The sequence below is a fragment of the Rhamphochromis sp. 'chilingali' genome (assembly GCF_963969265.1).
Source record: "Rhamphochromis sp. 'chilingali' genome assembly, chromosome: 6".
Lineage (NCBI taxonomy): Eukaryota > Metazoa > Chordata > Actinopteri > Cichliformes > Cichlidae > Rhamphochromis > Rhamphochromis sp. 'chilingali'.
The window spans coordinates 14714081-14740743 of record NC_137933.1 but is presented as its reverse complement, the minus strand read 5'-3'; the positions used below and the strand labels follow the sequence as shown (position 1 = coordinate 14740743).

Genomic DNA, 26663 nt, shown 5'->3' with positions numbered 1-26663 from the left:
CAAAACTAGCAAAGCTCCTACTAGAGGCAAGACCCTAACATACATAACCTTGACACAGAAAGACATGGACAGAAGGTCAGGAAAAAACAAACACCAACCAGAAAACTAACGGAAACAAACAGGAACTGAAATAAAGAACTGACGTCTCAAGATAGTAAGGAACATGAAAATCAAATGGAAAACAATAAACACACTGAAAACCAAACAGAACATGAAATAATAGACACAGGTTCAAAGTAAAAATGACCCAAAACAAAAACAAATATCACATCTCTGACCTGGGTGCATGACATACCTCTTTTTATAAGCGTGCAAGGCATGCACTTCCAGCGGAAGTAGAGTGAAGTGCGTGACAATGTGAGACTGTTAAAGGGTATGTATTTGGTTGTGTAATCACTCCGCTCATGAGAAAGTCCACAGGATATTTTTCCGATTGCCAAATATCTTACTGCTGCGATCGCTTCCATTTTTAGCGTTGCAGTGTTATTGCACTGGGTGAGGGAGATGTGAGAGCCTCTCTGCAGAAATTCATCAAAACCATTATAAGAGTGAAGGTCTTATTAGTTCTCTTCTCTGCTCCTGATAGTTTTCCCACCTTTTGTTGTTATGAGCTATGTGTTTTAAATAACTGTTATATTTCTCAACACTGTGGGGAAATTCTCAGAAAACATCGTAATTCAAAGAGTTTTCTGAGAATTTCGTCTCCTCGCCTTGGGACTACAGGCACAAATGTTTAGCTGCTAATGCATCCTTGAGCCAACTACTCTGACAGAAGTAAAATCACGTGACGCAGTTTATCAGGGCCTCAAAAGGCCTTAGCCCATGCAATGTTCATCCTTTAAACCATCTGTGGTTTGAATCAAAGATTCCTCTTGAGTACGTTCAACGCGCTGTTTATTAATGCATTTCTAAGAAAGCCAGTAGTTGGCGTTGCACGTTTGTGCCTAGAGGCCGGATCTGACATCGTTGTTTGAGCCTGTGTTTGGGGAGAAGAGGTTCTGAGGAGCAAGCTGACCTGGTATTTATTTGTCTTTTTCCTCTGTTTGCAAATGCCATCTGACTCTCTTTTGTGAGGGCCTGAACAGAGGCATTCTCTGGAGAACAAAATAGATGGAAAGACATGAAGTCTCTGCTCATGTAAGACTCAGGGGGAAACTGTTGAGACTTCAAAGTCAGTTCAGCTCAATCCAATCCACGGAGGCACTGCTTTTGATATGTCATCTATTTACAGCCTCCTTCAGACAGACTGTCAGGGAAACACTTCATTTATCTTTTCTTTCTTTCTTCCTTTCTTTCTTTCTTTTTTTTATTTTTAAGAGAACCCCCCCTGTGGTTATGTGGGACAAACAACTGGTTGCATGTCTCAAATATAATTTTTTAATTCCCTTTCCCATCTGTGACATGTGTAAATAGGGATTTCTTTGTCCCATTTGAGTAAAAGCTTTGACAGATGATTAGCTGCACTGCTTTTTGTAACTGGCAGCCCTCGCATTTAGCAAAAGTACTAACATGTGTAAGAAGTTATTTCACCACTAGAGGTCTACGCTTTCCTTCCATCCACAGGAGTGCTGGGGAGGACCGACAAGAGCGGACAGAAAAAGGCACCGAAAACCTGAAGCAATCTCTGCTAATGGAAGGTAATTGTGGGTGAAATGTCACTGCATGTGCTGTATGTGTTCCTCATAAACATTTTGAAGGGTCATATGTTTTTCAGTGGAGATCGAAAATGTGAATTTCCAGTGGAATTATCAGCTGTGGGGTCTCTTTATAACCAGCTGACAAGATATAATGCTGCTGACTTCTTCTTCACCCTCTGATCCTTTGAAGACGGCGCTCAGGAAGTTCATTAAGCCGCAGGGCGTTTTACATCACCGAGCTTTCTGTGTTTTCTCCTCTGTTTTGTGTATGTGTGTCCTTCTTGAACTTCTAACCTTCTAACGAGAGAATATCTCATTAGTTTTGAGGTTTTGCTTACATTTACTGTTCTTCTGCATATTAGATAATTTAACACAAGTGCTCTTCTGAGGCAGTTAGTAGTATGTCTGTGGTTCTGGAAGGTTTTTATCAAAGTCTGAGAAATTACTTTACAAGGGTTTTTTTTTTTTGCCCTGGGTTTGGGGACTGCATTACAAACTTCATTTTTCCTAGATGTTTATATGAATTCATTGGAGGCGGTTCGGGTTCAAAGAAAAGACCGTTTTGGTGGCATTCTGGGAAATGTCAGATTCAATGTTTTAAAGCTTGACCCACACAAGAGGCCGAAAGTCAGTCGAAAGTCAAGACTGACCCAGTTACAGCCGGATCCGTCTTGACCACAGGATCTACATAAAGTTTAAGATAAAGTTTGAATTAGGTTAAAGGACAAGTTAGATATTTTGAGAATTAAAACGAAAATCAGTAACAGAGAGTTACATGAGATGACTGATTATTATAAATCGGCCTCTATGGCCAATGGAAGGAAATCCACAAAAAAGTAGAGGAGAGGCGCACGTGCGCGTACGTGTGTGCGGTCTTTTTTTTCCTGTAGCAGTTCTTTAATTCAAACTAGTCAACATTATAAATTATGCGTCCACTTTTTTTTCCCGGTCTCATATCCAGACTGTTTGATTTAAGAATCTGGAAACAGCTGGAGGTTTTGTGCAATGGTCGGGAATTAGAAGAACAAAGATTTATAGATGTAATGGAAGTTTATGGTGAATGACATGAAATTAAGTATCCAGTAACAATAGCTGCATGAGTATTTCGACGTCTGGATCTGACTGAGAGTGAGTGCAAACGGGTGAACATTGGGTGGGTGGTCTTCTTGTTCTGTGTTTTCTGTAAGAGAACACAGACATAAAACTGGACTTCTTCTCTACTGGCTGCCAGAGTTACGCTGCTGGAGTCACACCAAACCACCAGTAATATGTTTTCCTGGCCTGGGGAGCAGAACAGAGGCAGAGGGCATCTAATGAACCAGAAATAACAAATCACTGAATTCTCTGGACATTTCAAAACATGTGCAGATTTATGTCTGGCATGCATCTGGGTCAAATGGACAAGAAAGTCCCCCCATATACTTCCCCTTAAAAGACCTATTCTAGTTTAAAAGAGAGTAACTGGTTAGCAATTAAGCAAATCATTGTTTTCCTTTTTCAGTTGACTACAACATGAGTCACGGGAGAAAATTAGCGTTATGACTGCCAACACGAAGGAACAAACTCTTGTTTCCTAAAAGCTTTCCCAGCCCATGTGGAGCTTTTGTTGTCAGGAAAAAATGCAAAATAATGATTTAAAGAAATCTTTAATAAAGAACACGTGTTACACCCTTGTTGAGAAGATTGACACAGATACATAATACATACCAGGTCATTATTGGTCTTATGTACAAACACTACACAACGTTATTCAAGCGGATCCCATACAAGCACACGCAGCCATCCTCTCATACACGCACACATGCAACCACACATAGAAAGACTGATTACTACAACTGATTATCTTCCATATCCAAATATACCTACTGCAAGTTTTTTTTTGGCCATTGGTACAGTACACTTTTGCACACAAAGAGGATGTAAAATGCATACAATGTGAAACAGGCTGTCTTAGCGTGCAGAAAGGATTCCACTGAGTGTAAAGACAGTCCAAAAAAAAAAATCCCTCATTGAATCATAACAGCAGGATGTTACAACAACCTCCGTGGAAATCGATGCGGAAGAAACAGGAAGACGAGAGCAATAAGAGGATGTGGCAGTCAAGTGAAAAGGACATACAAAGGAGCAAAGGGAGAAAGAGCTTGAGGTGAAAGGGGTCAAGTGCAAGAGGTTAAAGCGTTCCTTCGTCCAGCAGTTTGTTGATGCCATTGCAGATCTTCCTCAGAGAGAGTCTGTACTCCTCTCCGTCTCCGTACAGCTCGGCCAGGAACTCCCCGTGGGCAAAATGGTTGAAAACGTGATCGATGCGGGCATGTGAACGTGCGGTCAGGTGCTGCTCGACCAAGGCGTGAAGCAGGTCCCTGCACTCTAGCAGAAGCTCTGACAGAATATTCCGGTCAAAGGTGTACTCCACCTCGTAGAACGACACCGCCGTCATGGCTGCCTGGTTCATCTTCTTCTTGAAGCGCTCCACTGTGTCCAGCTCATCTGGGCTGAACTGGTGGTTACGGTATAAGATGCCAATCTTCAGAGCAATCTTGATGACGTCCTTGATGATCTTGTGGGCCTCCTTCTTGCTCTTGGTGAACTCCCGACTCGCCTTGTAGAGCTCGTCCAAGATCTCACTGCTGGTATCATCCGTCAGCATGTTAGCCACCACCATGGTGGCCATCTTACTCAGGATCTTCTTCTGGGCCTGCAGAGCCAGGGAACGGGAGTTGAAGCTCTCCTGCCCTGAAGGAAGAGAAACGAAAAGGAGAAGAAAAGAAAAGACATGTGAGTTTAATCTGCAGCATATATTGCACTTCGTGATGACCAATCCAAAATAAGAAGGTTTACAAATGAGTTAAAAACTTTAATGTGTGCTGCACCTTTCAGAGGTGAGAAATATTTGTTGCACAAAATCACAACAAGAGTCGACTCAAAGCTCTTTAGAATATAGGATAACAGCTATTAAATTCAGTTCTTTGTATTCTTTTGGCGGCCAAGAAAAACTCAAGGCTCAAAGTGGTCTAACTCAAAAAATTATCTTTATTTTACACGAACACACAAGCTCAGGTCTGAAAGCAGCAATAGCCGCATGGTTGTTTATATACTTCTGTAGCACATCACACACTCTAAGTTTCGAACACTCTGCTTAGTTTCACTTTCTGTCTGTACCTCATATGCTCTGCAAATGCAGTTTCCTGTCAGCCTAGTTTACACTCAAAGTTGGCCCTCTCTTATTAAAATACATAAAACAATATAATCAGCAAATAAGCACTAAGAATATATGTTTATTCCTTAACACATCAACATCAATATTCTGAAAATCAAAAGACCTCTTATGAAGATGCAGTGTGCGACAGTGGGAAGGAAAAACTCCCTTTTGACAGGAAGAAACCTCCAGGAGAACTAGGCTAAGGGAGGGGCGGTCATCTGCCATGACCAGGTGGGAAGGTGGGAGATGAAAGAGAAATAAAATAAATAAATGATGCACACATTAGTCATTGTTTACACACTCTTACATGTTTACATGTACATAACAGCTGAAATCCATCTGGACGAGCGGGCTTTTGCAAGTTGCTCGTTTCATGACATGACACTGCAGAAATTTCGTAGGTTTTATTTTTCCTTTTTTTGTTACAAGAAAACTGGTAACAGTTTTATGTGAGTAGATATGATGACATGGCAATGCTGAAAGTTCCTCTTGGGATGAAAGGTCAAGTCGAATAAATCAGTCTATTCAGATATACGACTCTGTTTTTTTTTTTATAAACAAGATTGTATTTTGTGTCATGGGCAAAAAAAAAAGGTACAGACGACAGTCTGAAGAAGTGAACGAGGGATAAATTGAGATGCATCTACATTCTGCAGCAGGGCGGTGGCTTTCCTGGAGCTGGCAGTGGTTTAGCGAGCTGGCTATGGGAGGAATGACTGTCTTCCCTGGAAAACTTCAAACAGCTGAAGATAGATAAGATTCCTTTTCACACACTTTCCTTTTACAAGTCCAGATTGATCACATTTGTTAGTCTGCGTCCTGTTGCAGCCACAGTTTATCTCAGAGCGAACATCAAAGGCTCCTTGTGTCCTCATGAAGCAATGCGAGCAGCCAAACACGTGTCTGTGTGTGAATGTGAGGAGTGGGAGGATGGAAAGGGGTTTTATTTAGGTGCCACCCAGCTTCAAATTACACACCAGATAACTCCTATTATGATTAAAGCCAAGCAAAGAGGCTTCACTACCCCCCACCCCACCCCCTGTTCCCTGGGCACGTTGTCAACCGCTCCCTCCTCCACATCTACGTCCAGAGTGGGAGAGAGACGGTAAAAAAAGTGAGGATGAGTGTGCCATTGCCCAGCGGGCTTAGCGCAGAGCAACAGATGAGCCCATATTCGAAGAGGAACACCTGCTTAGTTGTCATTATAATTTTATTTAAGCACACAGCTCCTGTATGTGACTGTTTAGAATTCACAGCATTGTCACATCATCCGGTTGTTTGTTATTTCAATACAAAGGAGGTGTTTGAATTTGGGGGAAGTGGGGGTGGGGTGGGCAACAATTGGGAAAACCTAATCAGTGGCATTTCATGTGAATGTACAGAAGTGACATTTCCTGTGTTGGTCTGCAGCTAAATGACATTTCATGTATATATAATTAGCCCACCATGACATTTAACAGCAGATGTCTTTGTCTACAGTCCTTTCCCCCATCGCATTAAAAAAAAAAAAATCTGATGTCTCTTTTCACCTCTTCTTTGTAGAGCCTCAGAAGAGCGGGGGCGAGACCTATTGTGCATTTGACAAACGTGTGGTGGGTGAGCATGAGGACACAGAAGTTCCCAGTGCTATTTAAATCACGAGGTGTCAATATTTCTGGTATTTCTATGAGTTCAGTTCAGCACGAAGGCAGATTTTTACTGGGAACAGGGATAAGTGTGTCATCCTGACTGTAATTACTATGAAAACACTCGTTTCACTTGTGGTCTCCGAGGAAGTGAGTCGCATGGCATATATCCTACTCTTTCAGATTTTGGAAGCGTGCAATATTTCATGATGGATTGATATGTCCCGATTTTCTTTTCTTTTTTTGTCCAGTTTGGCGTGGCATAAATAAGCTGTGAACATAGCTTTGATGAATTATCCCCACATAAACCTGACAGTATGGAGGTGCTGGTAAACTAACAGTTGTTTGTGGGACAACGTCAAGATTGGTTTCTGGCAATTTAGCAAATTTAATATTGCCGTTTGCTTCCTACCATTTGCTCGGGGAAACACATGGCTTGTTAGCAGCTAAATGCTCCACGTTGCTTTCCAGTATGTTTGCCTGCTGTTTGGTGCTGCACAGCTAACAGCAGGTTTACCTAAGCTTTTAACCTAAGATGGACTACAATATTGAAACAATAACTAAAGAGGAGTGTGGTGAGAGTAAAGCCTAAAAAAAATCACTTATCATAAAAATCACAGCTGCTTTGCTTTATGGGTGTTAAAGCAGGGGTGTCAAACATAAGGCCTGGGGGCCAGAAGAGGCGAGGACTCCAATCAGACCAGTTGGATGGGCCTGTAAAGCAGGACATTAATTTTTTGACTTTTCACTGTGCTTTCACAAGTTTCACAGCTTTTCCTACTGATAAATGTACTGTATGTCGTTTTCCTTGCTTGTGGTGGGACCACACTGTGTGTACAGAGCAAAATTCCTAAACATTTGCTTGTCAAAAAAAAAGGGCTGCTACATTTTCCATTTATTAAAGATGGCCATCTACCCTCTCTTTACCATAGAGGCCACAGACAAGCGACAATAGAACTCCAACAACTTCATAAACAACCCACTTAAAAGACTTCCAAGAAACCACCTAGGAAATAACTGAGTATCATGGACACAAACATTTGAGCAGCTGCACGATAGTTTCCATGATATTTGAATAGTCACACCATAATATACATATGACTGGTTGTGATTAGGCAGATCTGTGTCTGTGCCTCTCATCAACAGACTCTCTTTGTCACAGTCATTTCCTGTTCCTCTGAAGCAGCTCTTTGTTCCAGCGAGCCTCTGATATTCAGAAACCCAACTGGATAGATTTCTGAAACCCTGGCACACTGATAAAGGTGACAGCTTGCTCCATAAAGCCGGCCTTGTCAGACCGATGGCGGTGCGGGCGACTTGGATTTGGATCCCACCAGTATGTGCGAGTGACTCCATTTCTAAATTAAATTTAAAAAAAGATGCAAACAAAAATAAAAAAAACCATCTGCTGTGATTATGCCAAAAGATTTATTGAGCTGGAATTGACTGGACACTTTCTCACTTTCTTTTTTCTTTTCTTTTTTTTCTCTGCAGAGCTAAAAGCAGACTAATTATTCTCCTGCCACTCCTCAACACGCAGGCTGGAGCCTCTTTTTTGAGCAACAGCAGGTGGCTATCGACTCACTCGCCTTGACCCCTGTCTCAAGTCTGGTTGCGCATCCCGCAGTGATGAAGAATGTAAGCAAAAATGAAGGAGTGTGGTGGAAGGGGCGGGGGGAAATTACTGAGAAGACTGGACATGAGGCCGCTTGAGGTGTGAGTCAGAGTGCTGGTAAAGGAGGTGGGTGGTTCAGATACTGACTGGAGATTTTAGCACATAGAGAGTAAGTGAGGGTGGATCATTATGGGAGTGAACAAGAAGACAGTGAGAAGTCCAAGCTTTCCTTCTCTCTCTCTCTCTTTCTCTCACACACACACACACACACACACACACACACACACACACACACACACACACACACACACACACACACGTACAGCCTGTCACCCAGAGGCTGTGCTGAGTGACATGCATGAACCACAGTGTCAGAATAAGTTAAGGAATAGTGCAAGCTGTCAGAGGAGACATGGCCAGAAAAAAAACTGCATGCTAACTTTCTCCAGCACTGGCACTTCTTCTCCTACCTGCTCATTATTTCCTTTGCATCACTCTCTGCTGTAAAAGTTTTTACTAAGCAAAGCGGTTGCTCTGAATTTGCTGCTGAACACAAACAGGGAGCGGAGCTAAACCGCTAACGCGGGGCCAGTCGCAGAAGCCCATCAGAGAGGTTACATAAGCATGTTTTGGGAGCTGGTGAAGTTTACTTTTAACATCAGGATTAGTAAGGTGCTTGCTGCTCTCTGGCCACGGCTGTTGACTAGACAGTCTCTCTTTGTTCCGCCTGGTGTTTTCCGAGGCCTGAGTCAACAGTTTCAGCTGCACTGCATCAGAATATACATCCACTGTGGATCATGGAGACCGGCCAAACCTGCCCTGCTCAAGGTGTTGGAGTGAAAAAAAAAAAAAAGATCCATCTGGACGAAATTATTTTGATTGCAGCCAGAGACACTTACATCAAGCAACCGAGATGGAAAAATATTTATTTGTCAGTTTAACGGTCCCTGTGTGAAGTGAAGCTGTAGCCTTATGTTTCACAACCTGAAAAGGGCAAATGTCATGGCTCTTGCAAACAGCTAGCTGCTTTCGGGCAGTCCGAGGAAGAGGTGACTGCAGCAGGTAGCGCTGTAATATTTAATTCTGCAGATTTTTATGACAGATCGCCTTCCTGGTGCAACCCCTAAGGGATCTGTGTATCCTCTCAGGACCAAGTGGGCAATCTTTTGCTTGTTAAGCACATGTTTAAACCACCACACTATGGAGCCACTGGCTCTAGTGAACAGATATGTCCATATATAATGAGCATGAGTTAGTCCTTCTCTCCATACTGACCCTGAAGCTTTTTAAATGAAGGAGGCTGGAGTGATGGATTGAGATGCTGCTCCAGCGTGAGGATATAATAAGCAGACATTATACAGACTAGGAATGAGTCAGCAATAGTGAAAGGATGGTTAATACCAAACAGTGCATTCTTATAAAAATGTGCAGTCAACTTTGTTTCAGCTGTTGCATTCTTTAAACTGTCCCACTTTAAAGGGAATCACTGCTCATTGAATGCTGACAATCCAAGAAAATATATGTTTTCTTTGGATGAAAAGTGAGCTGCTTCTATTTGTGTAATGTGCTAAAGCTCAACACTGGATGCAAGATTTGCTAATCTGGACATTTTCTGTAGCACACCCAGCTGTGAGGCGGTGGGGATGGAAAAGGCTTGTGTTGGTCTTGTTCCAGACTAATCAGAAGAATGAGCCATTAGCAGAGCCAGCAACTAAGACTGACAATAGCTGGCTGGCCTTTACCGAGTCAACACTGGAGGCACTTTACATCCGGAAGTGTGGAACACACAAATATGAGGCGGCTCTGTGTGAGTCTGGATACAGTACGTGTATATTTTGTGTCTGTCCTTTGACCAGGAAAAAAAGCTTCATGACAATCTGAAGAAATACTTCCTGTTTACAGACATAATCGAAGATGTAACTGACCTAAAGGGAAAGAGGTTGTTCTAAATAAAGGCTTCCTAAGTGGAGCTGTCTTAGTAGTTTTGCTTTTTTTTATATTGTCTGGACTGTTTTCAGAGAGCTATGAGTCATTTGGTGCAGCCATTAGAGTGTTATTAGTCTGAAACATTCAGAGTTTCTGAATACTCAGGATCTTGATCCTGTCAGGTGACTACATGCACACTCACACACACACAATAATTCTATTTCCTCTTCCAAAAACATTATAATGACCTAAAATCATTTCCTTGGGGTCTTAGCCTTACTAAACTATTTTTCTAACCCCAACATTAACTTCGTCTTTGGTCTAAACTGCGATAACTGATGCACGGAGTACTTGCTTTTTGTGCTTAAAAGGCAGGCAGGGCTCTATAACGTGACATTAATGTACCCACAACGTGAGTGATACAGGCGCACAGACCCGCTCACACAAGGAAACATAATACTTGATAAGCGCATCCCCGTGCGGGGTTACTAACGACAACAAACCAGGTCACATTCTCAGCACAGGTGCAGGTTTTTTTTTGTTTTTTTTTAAAGCCAGCTAGCCACTGATACACTAACAGCACATGACTTAGTGTTTATGCAACAGACACAGGTGAGCATACAAATTATTTCCAGTGAAGATGGATATCAGCATATGATGAACATGTGACAACAAAAAAGCAAAAGAATAGGAATGAAAAACATTCAGAGAAATAGATGAATTTCAATTAGATAACATAGAATAAAGTCCTGTATGTGTGTGTGTGTGTGTGTGTGTGTGTGTGTGTGTGTGTGTGTGTGTGTGTGTGTGTGTGTGTGTGTGTGTGTGTATATATATGTAAATAACACTGGAAAAGCACTATATAAATGTGTGTATAGCACCTGTTGCAAACAGTAAATACTACTGACACACAACCTAGCTCTGAGATGCAAAAAAGGTCCAAAGCAAACAAAAACACAGTTTAGCTCTGCAAAGCTTCCTTGTTGCCTGTTTACAGCATCACCAAAAACCTCCTGGTATACGGTGACTTTCCATCTGCAACCAATTTTCTATTCACCAGCAGCTATGTATTGTATGCCTCTTTGAAATGAGTGGTTTCCAGGACATTCTTGGCACTCTGCAAGTGCAATAATTTTCCAGACATTTTTCCTTTTCAGGTATTTTCTTTATAGGAGAACAGAAGTACAGTGTAAATACCCTTTTGCCTCATGTGTTATATAAAAATGGACTTCTGCAGGAGTTGCACAAAGTCAAATTTTACTTTATATGACTTTTTTTTATAAGACAGCTACTGACCAGTGTCAGAATTAATTGAGATTCTTTTTATATAAAACATCTGGTTTTACTGAATATATAATGTTGCATCAAAGCAATGTATCAGGATCATATTGCAAAGGTAAAGGTAAGTGGCTCCTTATCAGAGATATGTGTTACAAACAGGAAGGAGATGGGAATGTTTTGTTAGTCCTATTTATATCAAACCACTGGCCCAAGCTATCTGCCAGGACGGGGAGCTGAGGGGAGTAGCTGTAAGGAACAGGGATCATAGAATTAGCCCTTGCACGGATGACACGATGATGTATTTTATGGATTTAGATGCCTCCTTTTAAGGATGATGAGAATCACAGAGAAACTGAGTTACTGTGCAGAATCTAAGTGTTCAAACTTTCCTCTTCAAATATGTGCCTGCAGGAAAGACCAAGCCTGTTCAGTGAGATTCAAAGTTAATCAAATAGCAAAGCAATATCAGTGGCATATGGTGCCAAACGCAATCGGATCAACCAATATCTGAGAAAGGATATAGGAAGGTGTCTGGATTTCAGGAGTAAGATACATGTGATGAATGAAAATGTGGATGCATTTTTTTATGACCAATATCACAAAAACTGTCTACAGAATGGGTTTACGTAGCATATATAAAATACTGAGAAGGGGAAAAAAGCCCAAATTTGATAGACTGCACTCTGAATGCCAACAAATAAAAATGGAATGGAATGTAACAACTAAAAGATGTATATGTGCAGACCAACTTTGACCACTAATTAACTGGGGTGATGATAGCTTTACAGCTAGATGGAAAGAGACTGACACACACATTCCTAGCTACCACATCTAAACGACTCATATGCTCCCTGGACACATTATAAGACCAATTGCACATTACTGTGCTATATATGATGATTCACATATATGACATATAGTAGCTGTATATGGTTTCTATTTTCTATTTATGTGACAAATGCACATAAATAAAATGAATTTCACTGGAAAAAGTTACATCATTTCTTTCTGCTGTAAAATATCTGGGGAAAGCCTTCGGTAATAAAGTCTGCCATCCATCAGCGATGCCATTTCGGAGCACAAAAAAGGCACCAACGATGTATCAATACCAGGAAAATGTCAGGGAGAACGCTCCTCACGCAGCAGAAGTAAACAAGGGTGGCAGCTTGACTTCCACTTCTTTTGCCTTGGCCTTTTCGTTTGCTTTTGGTTCCCAATAAGGATTTGCAGTGAGACTCTCTCTGGCTGCATTTACAAGGCTTTAGGAAAACAAAGGAGTGGGTCATTCAGTGATCTTAAAGGGGGTTTTAATAGCCTACAGGGTTGATGTTAAGCGAGCCCAAGAGGCCGGTGGACTGTGCCAGCTGGTACCTCGACAGAGGAGCTGGAGGAGGGACATATTTATTTTCCACTGTCAGTCTCGAGGCTTCTGACTTGTTGAGCTGCTGTTTGTCAGACTCGCTGTTGCACTAATATACTGCCGTGTAGATAACGGCTGCATAAAGACACATCACGATGCCTTTGTACATAAGGAAGGAGTTGTCGAATGGGAACCAATTTTTGTCATTTCATGTTCCTCCTCCACTCGCCCTGGACCTGCAAAAGTCTCTGCATAGGCGTTTTTTGGACTCCCACAACGCTCCTCAGAAGATGACTCAAACATAGCGCCCCTGCACACTCTGTCTGTTGCAATGTATGTGTTTGTTTTTCATCTGATAAAACTTGAGAAAGCTATGATTTCTGCACAGAGAGAAAAACAGTGCGATTCAGTGGAGTGAAGCACAATGATGTGCATTATTCATGACATGTAAAATCTGACTCTGAGCCAGTTTCCAAAGGGCAGTCTGGTGCTGAAAGAGGTCAGTCCCTGTGCCTTTAACAGCTGCTCAGGATGTAGAGTGGCATTCAGAAGTTTATGGTTAATAAATAACTCAGCTTTAATACTTTAATGACTTTCATTTGTGCAAAGTAGGGTTATGGAGCTTAAAGTATAAATGTAGTGTGTGTGGCTGAAACCGAAGGGTATGCTGTAGGTTACAGCTCACGCTTTAATGAGCGTAATGGCAAAAAATACGTCCGGATTTAGGCTTTTAATACTGCTAACATTGTGCAAAAATATGACAAACAAGACAAATGAAAAGCTGCTCTTTGTTAATGCTTTGTGCAGATGTTACCTGTCTCCGCTTTTTATGGATGCTATGGATAATACGAGGCACAAAAGTGACTGCATCACCACAAAGGTTACACACGAGTACTAGTGAGATAAAGGTCAGTGCATGTGATGGAAACATCACAAATTGGAGAACTGACTAAGAAAGCAAACAAACTGATCCTGTGACTGTTTTCACCGAGCCTGCAATATTAATAAATATAGCCTGCAGTGTGTGATTTCTGATAAGCATTTTCAGTTAAGTGTAAAGAAAAAGTACATATTCAGTCAGCCTGTATTAACAAAAGTAAAAATATATGGTCTGATGCCACAGCACACTTATTATGTGCTTTCCTTTGATGGATTGATTTTGACTCAACTTGATGATCAGCATATATTCTCAGTGCAGATAACAGCGTATGAGTGTGAGCCAGTATCTGAGCATTTAGCATTAGCCGAGGCAGGTCATGGAATCAAGCTCAGCCTGGTATGCCCGTACAGCGACTCATAACAGCTCATCTGATGGCTCAACAGATAACACGTGGGGTGCACTTTATAAAAACTGGCTTTGGCCTGCTCACACAGTTGCTTCTGCCCCTGCAAGCCTCTTTGCCGACCCACCTCCATGCAAGCTAATGTTTGTCATGCTAATTCTGACCTAATAAATATCATGTCTGGTATCACTGATCTGTGTTGGCTTCTGTATTGGAAGGGATCTTGCTGCCTCAGGCTTAACATATATATATAATATATGTGTGGAAGGGTAGGGAGATGAAATAGGAATCTCATTTTATCGCATTTCAAGTGCTGCAGGAAAATAATCAATAATCAGAAACCGCTGAATCACAGCTGCTTTGTGATATATTTATGTTAGAAAAGAAAAATCAGCTGACGTCACGCTGCATATGTGCATGATTATTATATTTTTAGTGTGTGTGCTCCAAAGCATTTTGTATATTCAGTTGTACAGCTACAGAAAAAGAAAAAAAAACACATTTTTCCTTCAGTGTGGCTGAACAGCAGGTTGGATCAATAGTTTGTTTCAGAGCATACAGAAACTATAAGATCGGTGAGGTCATTATCAAATTATTTTGTGCTCTGAGGAGCTTAAAAATAAACCATTCTCAGACTTTTTCTTTGGTGGCTTTGCAATCAAATAGTTTTAAGTCAAAGGAAATTGTGGAATGAAAAAAAAAGAAACGAGGCATAAAAACGCTCTTAATGAAGCTGGAAAATAGAAGCTAATTGGCCTCTGAAGTTAGGAGTCCTCTGTGCGTTATTCAGAAATGGTTTCACTCAGCGTTACTCACAGCATAATGGATGAATATCAACCAGGAAAAGCTTTAAAGGCCATTTCTAAATAAAAGGGGGTGGAAGGGGGTGTTAATGTAGCTGTAATGAAGAGGCTTGCAACAGAGTTTGAGACTATAAGTGTGTTTATCCTGGGACTGGTTTAAATGTCCACTGTGATGAAGGGTCCAGGGAAAAGCACTTAGGAGGGCTCTCTGATTCATGAGGGACACAAGAACAGATTGCCTTTGGCAGCCGTGCAGCCTTATTTAATGCTCCATTCTTCATCTCTTTCTTTGTCTCTCTCTGTCTCTTAGTTTTAATGGCCACGTGACGTCCCTGTAGAGCTGAACCAAAGAGATTGGGCGAAATGAAGCATTTGCAGAAGATGATTAATGCGCCGCTTGATGTCCTGTCACAAAAAACCCCCCAAAAAAATGGGTGGCCCAAAAGAGGGAGGGTGAGAGATAGCAGCTATTTGACCCCCACCTTCTACTCTGCCCTTGGCTTTCATCACAGTCACTCCTTGTTATGAAGACCAAAGGAGCTCCTGGTCCGCTGAGGATCAGAAGTGGCATCCAAGACATCCTGTTAGGACCCAGCGTGGACTGCGGGGTCCTGTGAGATTGCAACCATTTGACCTTTCCTCTGCTGCAAAGCAAATTTCTCCACCAGCTATGGTTTCCATGTTTGTGCCATTGTTTAACTACAGTAAAGCACCAGACCACAGTGAACTGGGTATCTGGCTAGCTGGGTATGGGAACTGCAGGCTGTCTCCCCTCTCCACTTCCCTTTTCTGGTAACCTCTGTGGAAAAGTACTCAGCCACCATCACCAGCTGACAAATCTCATTATGATGATGTTGACTGAATGGAGAAAAAGACTCCACATTTCTACGCAACGAAATGACAAATTTGCTTCTGTGCACCGAATAATCTGACAGCGACAGCTGGCTACAAATGTGTGTGTGCGGGCTTGTGCGTTAACTATAATGATAGACTGTGGGGCTGAGGCCTAATAAAATACAGGGGAGTATGATGTATTCAGCCTCTCTGTTACCCAGTTTCCCATTTTCCGTCTAAAATAAAGAAGTTATGCCTTTTACAGAATCAAAGGGCAAGAAAAAGAGGAATGCATCTTTCAGGCCTTTCAGTCTAAGGTAAAGATGGTCGAAAAAAGAGAGAAAAATTGACTATCTTTGCTTGAGAAATGCTCTGAATTATTGCGGATGAAAGAAGAAAATCAAAACAAATAGACTGTCGCAGCAATCTATACCGTCTGCAGATGTGTCAGGTCACTTAAATAAAGGAGTGTGGAGGAGTGATGGAAGCAAGGATGGAGGAGGCGGGGGTGTTGAAGAAAAAGAGGTGAGATCATATGTCCACAGTTTGACTGCCTAACTCCTGTCAAAATCCCTTAACGTCAGACATAGCCGCGCACAACACCAAAAAAAGCTAAACAAAAAAAAGAAACAACACCTCTCCCCCTCTCATTCTCTTTTCCACCTTCTACCATGTACAGCTGTGTTAAGAACTGGCTGCAGTGTCTTTGTCTCATACACACACACACACACACACACACACACACACACACACACACACACACACACACACACACACACACACACACACACACACACACACACACACACACACACGAAGCTCTTGTGTCTTTCTCATCTGCTCCTCTCTCCATTTCCTCAGCGCATCTACAGTGTCGAGGAAGTAAGCGTTTTCCGGCCCTGGGTGAGTCGCTCCTCTCATAGACCTCGGCCAAGTCTCAGCATGCCGTGGCATCGTTCACAAAGGGACACACGGGTGCTCGAGAAGATGCGCGCACACACAGATACTCGCATGCAAAATCATCCAGACCATGACAGCCCACCCAAATTCCCCCCTTCCCAGAACTTTGGCCTCCTGGTTTGTTTACTAGTTCACTCACTTCGAGTTCACGTAAAAAAAATAAAATAAAAATGAGGCACTGAGAAGCTTCGATTCACTCACAGAGGAGCTCAGTCTGTCACTGCCGTTATACAGTGCTTAGGTCCCCCCCTTCCCAGTTATTCTCTCTTCATTACAAAAACACTACATAATTCTGCTAGGCCTCCAGTATCCTTCTATTCACAGGCTTTTCCTGTACTTGCTGGTAAAATGTGATGACCTCACTGATTTTGTCACCTCGCAGGGATGTTTGTAATTTGGAAAATTGTGACGTATGCTGTCCACTTCAATTAGCGGCCTTTAGCGAATGCAAGCCCAAGATTCAAACATGACCAGCTCGACATGCTGTGAACACTGACTCTGACAATTTGTAAATGGACTGGTTCTTATGTAGCGCTTTTCTACTCTATCTGAGCACTCAAAGCACTTTACACAACTTGTCTCATTGACCCATTAACACCCCTTCGCAGGGGGGATTTTTTTTAATGCTCTTTCTATCTAATATTCACACACATTCTACTGACAGGACAGCCAGAGGACAGATGAAATAAAGCATCAATAATAATAAACTATTACAGAGTCATAAATAGTCAAGAAAAGAATATTAAGATCAGGATTTCAAGTTTTCAGATTGCTCCTGCTTTGATTGAAGTGATGAAACTGCATATGCTTTGAGCTTTGACCTTGCGGGCCCTCCCTCTCTGCGCACGACGCGCATTAGTGTGAAGCCAAAGGGCCTCTGCCGTCCTGGCTGCCAACACACCACTAACTAATGACCAGGAAATAACTGTGGTTCACGCAGACTCACAACGCTCCCTCTCTTTCTCACATTCGTATGTTTCTAACTGACTTTTATTGACTGCATTTTTCTTTCGACTCCTTATTACGAGCCTAAACCGAATCATTCCATGAGTTAATTCGAATCCCAGCCTCCAGGGATAACACAGAGTAAAGTTTTAGCTACCATTAAGGCTCGTGAAATGTCTACGCCCACAACATAGCTGCCAGGGCTACTTCTGTCTGCGCGGCTGTCTCCTATCTCACTAGAAATAGTTTTTAAAGGTTTTCTGAAAGCAGGATCAACATGACACACTGTTAAACTGTTATGAAATATGATGAACGCGGGTGCTTTTCCCTACCACAACTCTATAATGCTATAATCAGCACAGTTTGTTCAGTTCTCCTAGAGTTAAGTGTGAAAAGCTGTGTGTGTAATTGCCTCCCACTCCACATTGTTTTCTATCTTTTTTTTTTTTTTTTTTGGAGTGGGAGAGAGAGGAAAAGTGTATTTAGCTTTTTACCATCTGCATGTTAAGTTTTGGGTTTTTTTGTTAGTTTTTTTGTCAGAAAATCCCAGACATCATGTTCTATTGGCACTAATGTAGAAAACTCTTGTAACCACAAAGTAAAGGTAAAGAACACTTTCTATCAGAGATTGTGATTTTAGGTCAACGCGAGTGAGAAAATAAACCAACACACGCTCCTTCACAGAGGCGGCATCTGCACAGGCTCAGTGGTTCTCAAACACCAGTCCAGCCTTCATTTAATGCATACTGCTCTCCCCAAAGAGATCGTCTCTCACTTCAGGCGCCACTACTGACTGTTTGCTTTGCTTCGAATGGCCCTCCTGTGAAACCGCAGCCATCTCCTCCTTATGAATGTGTGTCTATGAGGCCTTTGACCAGAATGTCTGTCAGAGTGCCTCTGCGGTCTGACTCCGTGTTTCAGTAATGGCTCAGCCGTGGGGAGACAATCCTCTTTCCAAATGTCCTACAAACACCGTGAAATGCCACGGTATTATTGTGTCAGTGCATGCATGCATGCATGTGCATACAGAGGAAGTGCACTCACACACAGATAGTGACCAAAGGGGTTTTTTTTTTTGTCTTTTGCTTCAGTTGTAGGAAAAACTATTTTCTCCTGAGTCGTCTTTTCCACTTACGGCTTCGCTCCTGTGTTTTTTTTTCTCTCAGTTCGTGTTACAATTTTCCAGAACCAGCTCCTGGTGTCTTGAGTGTGGGTGTTTGTGTGTATGCGCGTGTGTACAGAGGGCTGGGTGTAGTGCAGTGAGCACTCTCCATCTGTGGGCCAGATTAAATGCAGAGTTTAGGGATGCACGTGCTGGGAGACCAAGGATATGAGCGAGAAGAGCGCAGGCTTTTTTTTCAGTATGTCTGTGCGTATCTTTGGGAGTGTTGCAGTGTATCCAGGGCTGGCTCACATGTGCAAAGCATGTGGCCAGTCTGCCAACATGGCAATCATGAGGCAGAAGCCTTTCTCTCATTGCCGAGTGCATCTGGTCTGCTCTGATGTGTCGGAGATAGCTCAAGTGTTTGTAGAAGCTTGGAATAGTGGCGGTTAACAGGAAAAATAAAGCAGGTTTGTTGATGCGCAAACATGTGAATGAATGGCGGGGATAATCTACTGGCCCAATATCGCATTTCAGTTGTGTCATCAGACAACATCTGCAGTTTTGTGTTTTTAATAGAAGCACAGAAACGGCCCTCACGCCCCTATGGATATCACAGCTGTTGTTACAACAGCCAAAAAGCTCCCCTTTTCAACAAGTCTGCTTTTCCTGTGAATTTGAAGGTAAACACAAATGTCTGGAAATAGATCTATACAGGGCTGATGGAGTTATGGTGTTAGAGAGAATCACATCACCAGGATAAATCATCCAAAAACAGAACGTGGTTAATAGCTAAACATAATGCCACAGTAATGTAATTTAATATAATATAGTGATATATAAAAAAATAATTCAAAGTGGAAAACAGGAGTGTCTGAAAGCCCTGAAGCATTACAGTTTAGTGAAATTTCTAGCCTCTATTTTGCACCTATTGTGCAACATACACAGGAGAACAGGTGTACTGACAGTCAGCTTTGCTTTGACTCATAATTAGGTGTGGTCATCCCCGCTCCACCACAGAAAGGAGGGACAGGATGACTGGGTGAATCAGTTTGTGGATATTGGTATGGTCAGAGGCATGCTCAGTGCATGACTGGATGATTATGGGTAAGAAAATATGATCCTTTCTGTTTGAGCTGGGTTTTTTATGGCCTTTTTTCAGAGTCGTTGCAGCACAGCTCTGTGTGCTCTGTGTGCAGAACGCTGTAGCAAAGCCAGAAAAACACAATGAAGCACAATATTAGTTTTTGTAATGAAGCTCTGTCCTAACTCTCCCATGTTAGAAAATATCTTCCTCAGCAGAACTTATTTAAATTTGCTTCATGTAAGCGTCCTGAAAATCTTCGAGAATGTTTTTGCGACACTTTAAATAGTGTGAAACTTTTACTTTTTTAATGGAAAAAAAAGTTTAAGCCTATTTATTTAAAATATTTCCATAAATTATCACATGGAGTGTGTTATGAGTAAACGCAAAAAATGTGCTGCATAAATCTTCTTGCTTCCCATAAGAAAGCATGGAGACAGATTATTATTTAAGCCCACAGAAATCATAGATTTATAGATGTAGTTGGCAAAAAAGAGCCTAAAAGCTGAGGTGGGATGCCCTACGTACGGGTTAAAAAACATACAAGTTTATCAGGGTGGAAAAACTGAGTCTTTAAGGAGACAAAATGGGATTCAGGCTCAAGATGTGAGGCGCCATCACTGGGAAGAATGGTAAAAGCATTAAGCATAAAGCATGTTTTCACTTAAAAGTAAAATATCAAATATCATTTAAGGCTTTCTAAATTTTGCTAACTTAGGCTAACCCATCTGATAATGTGCAACATTGGAAAGTGAATCATTAAGAAAGCTGAGGAATGCTATTATATTGTGTGTAAGAAGCTAATACAAAGAGAAACAGCACCTTTTCACAGCTAACCTTCCATAGAGTGATGATATATAATGACGTAGCCAAATCTAAGTCAGCCACAGTCAATTACATATTGTAGCGTGTGCTACACCCCCCTCCAGCTGGAGTAGTTTTCTGCTTTACTGCCTTTGGAAAGCTAAGGACCTACAGGTGGGTGCCTAGGTGGAGGTGTTTCTTTAAAATGCTGACAGCAGCGGTGACTGTGGTGGCACCAAGCAGCAGGAGCAGCAGCGTCGTTTTCGGGTAAGCAGTGTGCAAAGGCACACACAGCCCTGGTAGCTACACCTTCACCATGTGCTGTTTGCGGTGAGTCCTGCTGCCTAAATTAACTAGCAGGCTTTCCTCACCTTTCTCCTTCCTGTACACTATTTTCTTGTTCCTGGCATAAATATAAAACACAAAACACATGGGATCACAAGGCCACTATTTTGAGTTTGATTTACAGATAGGTGACCAAACAGCTCTCTCCTGGGGGTAGTAACAAACTTATCTGTCTATCTGTTTACTAGCAGCCACCTTCCAACAGTGTTTCCATGGCTCAAACTACTAGAAAGCTACTCATAGTTCAGTCATGATATTATCTTTATGTGGTTTTATTTATGAGTTTGCATGTTAGAAACACACACAGATATTACTTGAATGCACAATCCTGACATGACCTGTGCCAAGGTCATGTCAGGCTAGTTCTCTTGGGTTAGCCCAGAGAGGCACTGAAGAAAATAAACTATCACTAATTGCTCATGGAAAGGGCACGTTGAGGTAAAATTAATGCAGCACAGAAATTTAGAACATCACTCTCTTGGAAAAAAAAAAGTTCAACCATTAACTGCCCAAGGGCACAGGAGATGGTTGAAAGGTCAAGGCCAGCTGAAACATAATACCTTGCTATTTACACTGCTGAAAATATGCATGTGTATGTGTAAAGCGTAGATTTATCACACATCCCTCACCGACATATCCAAGGAAAAGGGTTTTGTTTGTGTACAACAGAGTTACAAAAGACTCCTGTTTTCCCAAATACGTTATCTCAGCTTTCACTGACCTTATCAAGTGAGCCAAACCAGATTTTTCCACGGTAGAGTAGGCACTGCAGCACAGCAACAAAGCACGATGCATTATGAGTGTGAGTCAGGCTCTTCTTTTCTCTTGACTTTGGAAAAATATAGCTCTCGCATCACCCTGGAGATTCAACATGTGCAACAACGTTTTGTTTTTTTGGTGTCCGGTCGATAAATCTATATGATTTTATTACTCTGACGTAACAAAGACCTGGTTATGTTATGCTGAAGGATGCTTTACCTGGAGTCTCTGGAAAACACTGTAGACCACTTCACATCAAAGTGACAGAAATAAAGCCTCTTCCTTTACGGTTTGGCTTAACTGTGACGCACAAAGCATCGCTTCATATGAAAGACTTTTATGGAAGTCAGCAGATGATATGAATATGTCATCACTTTCTCATTATATGCATAAAGTCCTCTAACCCTCACACTGAGGTTCCTCTCCACTTGCAAATGGATGAGAGGACAGACAGACAATGGTCCAGATGGACAGGCAGATGGCCAGAGTTCAGCAGAGCATCATTAAGGCACACGGAGCTCTGTGACTTCAAATAAAACTGCAAACACCCACGCCATCAACGTTATCTAACATTAAATGATAAAACCCTCCAACACCTAAAGCAGATCTACTAGTAGTATTAGTTTTAGGAAACCACGATAGGAGAGCAATAAAGTCAGTTCAAGCATCAGCGTGAGTTTTACTTTTATTCGCTGCTATTTGACTGTTCCTGTATTCTGACACTGCTGTGAAACAAAGAAACCCCTCCTGGAGACACATTTCAATCTGTCTAAACTCAAACATATCTCCACAAGGATGCTTCATCTCCCTCCTTTCTCCCACAGAATCAGTCGCCCACGTGCATGCGATGCTGTGAAATCTCCAATAAGCGAGTTCACTTTAAGGAGCATTTGTGCCTCTACCTGTGTGTTTAATGTATAACTCTCATCTGCGCAATAAATCTTTGCCCTGTACTTTGACACCATAAATCTTTTTTTTTTTCTTCTAACTTCCAGCAAACAGCAGCGAGCTTCATGAGGAAAAGGAGCTGATTTCAGCGTCCGGGGAGTCTGTGGTCTCTCCGGCTCGCTCTGTAGCTGGACGTGTTGATGAACAAACTGGCTGCACGTGTCGGAGCTTGCCTGTTCCTGGTGGTGACTGAGCCGGCTTTCCTCCACGCACTCAGGGAGCCTCTGCCAGCCACCAGCATCACTGTACATGCATTCGAGCTCACGGCTGCTTGCCTGTCACACATCTTTGAAAGCTTTAAATACTGTACTCGATTCTTACATTTGGGTGCACTAAAGAAGGGTTCAGATTTACAGGCAAGCTGTTGATCGCTAGAAACAGACTGAGCGCGTGAGAGAAATGGTTCAGAGAGGATTGAGACGCACTAAATGTGTTTAGTTGAGAGTAAAGAAAGGCTGGAAAATGCTGAAAATTTACTGGAACACAAAGGAAGAAAGAGCTTGTAGACCTCCTGGATTGGTCTGCTTAAAGTCTAGTTAGCAGGGCATGCCAGAAACCAGTGCTGTGGTGACCTGTAAGAGTCTTGAGGCCTTACCTGGAGAGAGGTCTCCGTCACTCTGCTCTCCAGAATCTGAATCCATCTTTCCCTGCAGGACACTCGGAGTCTGCAGAAGCTCTCTTCTTGCTCCCTTTCCTTTTTTACAGTAGCTTCTGGTTTCTTAGCTCAGAGAAAATATACACAAATTCTTGGTTGGTTTTTATTATTTCTCCCAGTGAGCTAAAGTTCCCCTCCCAGCCTGGATCACTGCAGCTGTGAGAGGAATGCTACTAGGCTTATTTGCTGATCTGTCCTCCTTTTTTTGCGCTCCTTTCCTTTTAGTCTCCTCTCTTCTCCTGACTCCCTCAGTTTCCCTCTTTACTTCTCCCTCTCATCTACTTTCCCCTCCTCTGGTGCTCCCTCCCCTCACTCGCTGAGTCCGTCCCCCTCTCAGCGTCTCCCACCCTTTCCCTGCCGCTCGGTCCCTCCTCCTTCTCTTCCTTCTCTCATTCGGTGCTGTCACACTCAGCCTCTTCACGCTCTCTCCACTCAAACTCTTTCTCTACCTCTTTCTGTATGCTGTAAGTGCCGTCTCTTCCTCTTTCGCTCTTCCTCTCTCCCTCCCTCTCTCTGTCTCTGGGTAAGAGTGCTGCCTGTGTTTTAGCAGAGCAATGGGAGAGACTCATTCACGGCGACTTGAAATTCATCTCCAGCAGTAAAAATCCCATGACCTCTTGTTACTGGCTGTTGTAAAAAACAACAACAAAACTAAACTGGCTTTGGTTTGTGACTGTCACAGACCAGGTAATGACTGATTAGTCGTGAAAAGTTGTGGATCATTTCTATGCAATAGGAAAGCTGATTTTTCTGTGGATCCCACAATGATTCACACTTCAGTGTCAATCACTTCACCATCATTATCAAAAGAATAATATTATTTGCCGCCTTTCCTTACTGTAATTTATTTGGTTTTCAATTTGCTGCAGAGAGCTTTTTTTTTCCAATGCTCTTGTTATTTTTGAAAGCACTCTGACAGAAATCGGATTCACAGCTTTCTTTTCATATTGCCCTTGTTTGTCTTTTTATTTTTTTCATCTTAACTTCCTGATCTCTAATTCTGAAGTTCTGAATGTGGTGTGTCCTTGAGCAACACACTAAAGAGTGCTCCCTGCTTTGAAATGCATGAACATTCCAGCAATATAACACTTGAAGAGCAGATCACATAATTGTCTTCAGATAGACGGTGGAAGGCTGAAAGGCAAGAACTCGATCGAGAAACTTAAGTAAACTTTCTTGAAAATAGTTTATAGTTATACCATCTTTATAAAGTACATTCGCTGTACGCTTGCAAAGCTGGTGGACGCTTCAAACCTGTAGTAAACTGAAAGAAAAGTAAAATGTCAGCACTCTGTGCAGTTTCAACCCACAAAGTGGAATTTGGCATAGGCCTACTGTTGTGGTTTCATGGTGTCCCACAAATCATCTCTGGAAATGTGTTTAAGACAGTGGATTTGTTTCTGTACTGGTTCACTCTCACCGTCCTCATGTGATATAATGTCACTGCTGTGATGGACTGCAACCTGTCCAGGATGTACACCGCTCTGTAACATGTGGAGCTGAAATAGGATGCCAACACAAAGTACAGAAAATTGACGTTTTTCCAATGGAGGTTGGCACCAAACGTCAGTCCCTGTAGATTTCCATATTTCAATGTCCACCTTAACCACAGAGATAACATGTTCACAGGCTGGTAGGAAACATTCAAATAGGTTAAACGTTTAAAGTTATGCTGTGGCCACGTTTAGGGACCTGTGGGTGCTAGCTAGGCTGCTAACTAGATGCTAGGTACTGCCTCGGGTAATCCAAGTCACCTCTTGAACATGAAAGTGGTGTTAGTACCCTGAATCTAGAGCATTTTGGTGGAAACACAAAATCATATGTCCTACTGTACCTAACTGTAAAAGAAGTCTTTTTTTCTATTTTATTTTCTTATTCTTTTTTTGGTAATGATGCAGTGGAAACTACAGCACTTTCTCTCTCTTAAAGCATCAGGGCTTGTTTTGATATGACTTCCTCCCACTACTTAATCTTACTCTTTTTTTCCACAGCTGAAAACGGGAAATAAAACAGTCGTCTAAAGACAATCCTCATCTGAGATACACGTGATAACAAAGTGTCTCTAAACCCGACAGACCACTGATGTTAAATGTGTAAAATGTGGGCCTCGTGTTTGAATGAATTTTTGTGAAATGAGTTAAAGCGGTTGGTGTGGAGGCAGGTGGGTGTGCAGTTGGTGGTCCGACAACAGTTGCAGGCATTAGCGTTTCCCAGGTGTGGAGCTCACAGTTTCTCAGCATGAACTCTGGGCACCAGATGGCATTAAGCCTGTCTTTCCAAAGCCAAGGGCTCAATTATCTCTGACCCTGTGTGCATTTGCATTTGTGTGTGTGTGTGTGAGAGCAATTGCAACTCTCTTGTGCAATATTCCAGTGAAAAAACATAATGCCGGTAACAACAACAAGCTGAACTACTTTGAAGCTATGTACTCCTTTGACCCGATGTGAAATGGAGAGTGTCTGTGTAGGCTGTGTGAGCGTGAATAGAAACATACAATTCTCATGCCCTGAGACTGAAAAGCATAACAGAGAGTCTGCACTATCATTGCTTGCTTACAGGAGTGAACTGGCTTTTACAAGAAACCAAAACATAAAAATTAAAGATCAGTCTGGAGCACAGGTCTGTCTCTCTGGACTTTGCATGTGTGCACTGGTTAAGCTTCAGGAATGTTGAATACCTCATCAGCTTTGGCACACATTTGATCTTGGTAATGTGGGGCCATCTAGTTATTAGGTATTTTAGTATTATAACTATACACTACTATAAATTCATCTGAGTTTCTTTGGACAGGACAAACGAACCACTGATATGAGATAATGCACTCTAGCAACGATTTTAAATGCACGTCATTACTAAGTTAGTATTCAAATTTATTTTCAGGAAAAACAAACTAAATGGGCTTTTGGACCTTCTAATAAGATACTTTGTTTACAGAGCTAACAAAGTAATCCATATATCTAAAATTATAGTTGCCTGTAGGAAACAAAACAGTGCAAGTTTATCCAGCCTGTGACTTGTGAGTGTGGAAAAAAGCAGACCTTAATCCAAAATTTCTAGTAATAACTGTGCAAAAGTGTCTAATTTTTAAAGTAGTAGAGGTCATTTTGGTAAGTTTTAACAAATAGAATAGCTGTACTGTAAAGCTCTGAGATTTAAAGCAAGGTTTTGTTAATTCAGTTTTACTTATATAGCACCAAATCACAACAATAATGGCAAAAGGCGCTTTATATTGTAAGGTAAAGACCCTACAGTTATACAGATTTTATTGTTGAAATCTTGGCGATACAACTTAATTCTTCTGTATTTACACTATTAGTGTAATGAGGGCTGATGGCAACGGCAGCGTTGGTGCTATGTGTCGGCCTTGGGGATCCATTCCTGTCCAAACAGGCAGCTGACATACGCTTACAACTATAATTAAAATGAAATCACACAGTTTGGTTTTGATAAAAACACACTGCTGTAATAAGCAGTTCAAGCTAATTCTACTTTTTAAAA

General features: G+C 41.9%; 1 protein-coding gene across 1 annotated transcript; it reads right to left on the bottom strand.

The window, feature by feature from the left end:
- Positions 1-3295: 3295 nt before the first annotated feature.
- On the bottom strand, positions 3296-23461 carry tnfaip8l3 (tumor necrosis factor, alpha-induced protein 8-like 3). The gene is made up of 2 exons (XM_080885848.1): positions 23106-23461; positions 3296-4370 (listed from the first exon to the last, which is right to left on the bottom strand). The coding sequence occupies exons 1-2, from the start codon at positions 23149-23151 to the stop codon at positions 3808-3810; spliced, it is 609 nt and encodes a 202-aa protein (XP_080741974.1). The 5' UTR covers positions 23152-23461; the 3' UTR covers positions 3296-3807.
- Between the last annotated feature and the right edge of the window lie 3202 nt (positions 23462-26663).

Bases quoted from the DNA above. Each gene is read 5' to 3' on its own strand.
- tnfaip8l3 (XM_080885848.1), bottom strand. From the start codon at position 23,151: ATGGATTCAGATTCTGGAGAGCAGAGTGACGGAGACCTCTCTCCAG. The intron at 4,371-23,105 runs GTAAGGCCTCAA...CTCTTCCTTCAG, and splicing joins TGACGGAGACCTCTCTCCAG to GGCAGGAGAGCTTCAACTCC.